Below are 2500 nucleotides of genomic sequence, written 5' to 3' on the forward strand. Positions count from 1 at the left end.
ATATATACATATATATCAATATAGTTTGATAGATAGGTAGATTGATAGATATAGATAGATAGATAGATATAGGGAGATAGGTTGATACATACATACATATCTATCTATCGATCGATCTATCTATTTCTCTGTCGATATATATATGTATATATATGAATATGTGTATATATATATATATTTATTTATATATATATATATATATATATATATTATGTGATTATGATTTTTTTTTTTTTTTTCTTTTTGCCAAGGATGCCTCTAGAACACCGTGGGGCAGTAATAACGGAGGAAGTGGGTCATGGTCCGTCCCAGGTTCACGCAGCCCTTCAGGTCCATCATGGGAAAGCAGAAGCTCCACTGACAATGCTGACAACATAGGCCGCTCATGGGTGGTGTCAGGTTCCGAGCGTCAGTATTTGGTGGCAGGACTTGTAGCTGCCAACGCCTACGGTTTCACTGTCCGAGGCTCGACATCAGTCGGTGAAGGACCCACAGGCAGAATGGTCATCCAAAGGCCACGACAAGACGCCCCAGCTGCCATTGCCTCATTTTCTGATAAAACAGTAAGTAGTAGAAGGGAACGAGAGGCGTTCCAAAACTTCTGACAGTATGATAGTAAGATACTTGTAGAAATTAATTACCAATCACTCATTGTCACCATATTAATTTTTAAACATACCATCCACATGATAAAACATTCAGATTACTTGGAATCAGATTGCATGTCTTTGTTTTGCAAAAAATTACCTTTGGGGAAAAAAACGGCTCTGTAGGGTGAATGGGCATGCAGATCAGGGGATCCTCATGCATAAAAGGAGACTTCGAAACACACACACGCACAACCACATAAAACAAATCTAGTAAAATATTTATATTTAGTAAAAAAAAAAAATGATTGGGTGTAAGATCTTTGAGCAGTTTTATTATAACACAATCAAGCGCCGACTAATAGTAAAGCAATAGGTAATTCATATATACAGTACAAATATATACATTAAGTATGTACATATATATGCGTGTGTGTGTGTGTGTGTGTGTGTGTGTGTGTGTGTGTGTGTGTGTGTGTGTGTGTGTGTGTGTGTGTGTGTGTGTGTGCATATGTATATGTCATTGTATATGTATATGTATGTACATATATGTATATATGTTTAAACGTGGGGCGGATAATGTGGATAGGATGGATAAATATACTGAATTCGTGGGTACGATCATCAGACACACCCGCTACTTCTGCCGTGAGACACTGCCTCTCGCAATGATTACAAGCATTTGATCTTTCCGTTGGCCTTAATGTGACCCTGGTGTCAACACATCCTAAGTTCCGCGCCCCTAACAGAACACTATAACCACAAGCTTTCTGTTTGTTCTAGTCCCCTTGGTCTACTTACTCTCGTCTCATCCTCTGCTCTGCGTTTACCAGGTCACTGCCGTGGCAGGAGCTTCAGCAGGAATCTAGCACTGCTCAAAGCAGGAACATCAGTAGGGATTGTTCTTGGTGACCATGTTATCCCCTTTTCTTTCTTCTATCACTAGCCCTTCCGGGCTAGTGATAGAAGTGGTATTTTGGCGCAACCAAATGCGCCAAAATACGAGCTCAAAAGTTCAGGCCGAAGCTACCACGTGTTTAGCCCCTCGTCTCTCCCCACTTCTACCCTCGTTTTCTCTTTGTCCTCCCATAGCGTTCTTGTCAATTCGGATTACGCTATGCGAACGGTTCGTAAACATAGAGTAAATAGTATCTTTATGAATGAGGCGAAAACCTAGGAGTATGATTGGTAGAATATAAATTATATTTTTGGAAACTACGTAAACCATTTCAGCTTTCGTTTTCCTCAAACAACTGATTACAAAACATGTAGTATTAGCTATCATTTTTTGCAAAAATCGTTGATAAATGCTTCTCATGGGTCATGGCTACACCATATATCGAACTAATGAAGTCTTTTCATTTCTTTTCGCCACCAAACATTGATTAAATAAACAAGAAACAAACATGCTATACATTCTTTCGTTTTCCTCAAACAAGTGATAACAAAACATGTAGTATTACCTATCACTGAATATGTTTTGGGATATATCTTTTTTTTTTTTTTTTAATATGATTTCCTGGAATTGTTTGTTTATCGAACTGGCAACACCTATGGAGGTGAGGTATTATGTCCCCTTTCTTTCAACACAATAATTTTCAATTATAGATGCATATTTCTTGAAGCATGAAAACGCTTCATTCTTTAAATGTCTATATGTGGCAGCTAAATCAAAAAGACATTCTGCAAAAATCGTTGATACCTTTGTAAATACTTCTCGTGGGCCATGGCTACACCATATGGTAGTGGTTAATCGAACTAATGAAGTTTTTTTTGCTTTCTTTTTGCCACCAAACACTGATTAAATAAACAGGAAACATGCCATTCATTATTGAGCATAATTTGGACACTAAATCGCAGTAGGGTTACAATGAATATACATATATTTTATCATGTGTGTGTGTGTGTGTGTG

The 2500-nt window shown here is 37.8% G+C and overlaps 1 protein-coding gene across 6 annotated transcripts in view; it reads left to right on the forward strand.

Moving 5' to 3' along the window:
- The window catches only part of LOC125029734 (Down syndrome cell adhesion molecule-like protein Dscam2), a 349890-nt gene that overhangs the window by 247501 nt on the left and 99889 nt on the right, over positions 1-2500 (forward strand). For all 6 annotated transcript variants that reach the window (XR_007115219.1, XM_047619839.1, XM_047619841.1 and 3 more), the window contains exon 24: positions 252-563. Coding sequence is in view for 5 of the 6 variants with exons in the window: in XM_047619839.1 (XP_047475795.1) it covers positions 252-563 (312 nt within the window). In the remaining variant the exon portion in view is untranslated. The remainder of the gene's footprint in view (positions 1-251; positions 564-2500) is intronic.

This window comes from Penaeus chinensis, chromosome 10 (assembly GCF_019202785.1).
Source record: "Penaeus chinensis breed Huanghai No. 1 chromosome 10, ASM1920278v2, whole genome shotgun sequence".
Classification (NCBI taxonomy): Eukaryota; Metazoa; Arthropoda; class Malacostraca; order Decapoda; family Penaeidae; genus Penaeus; species Penaeus chinensis.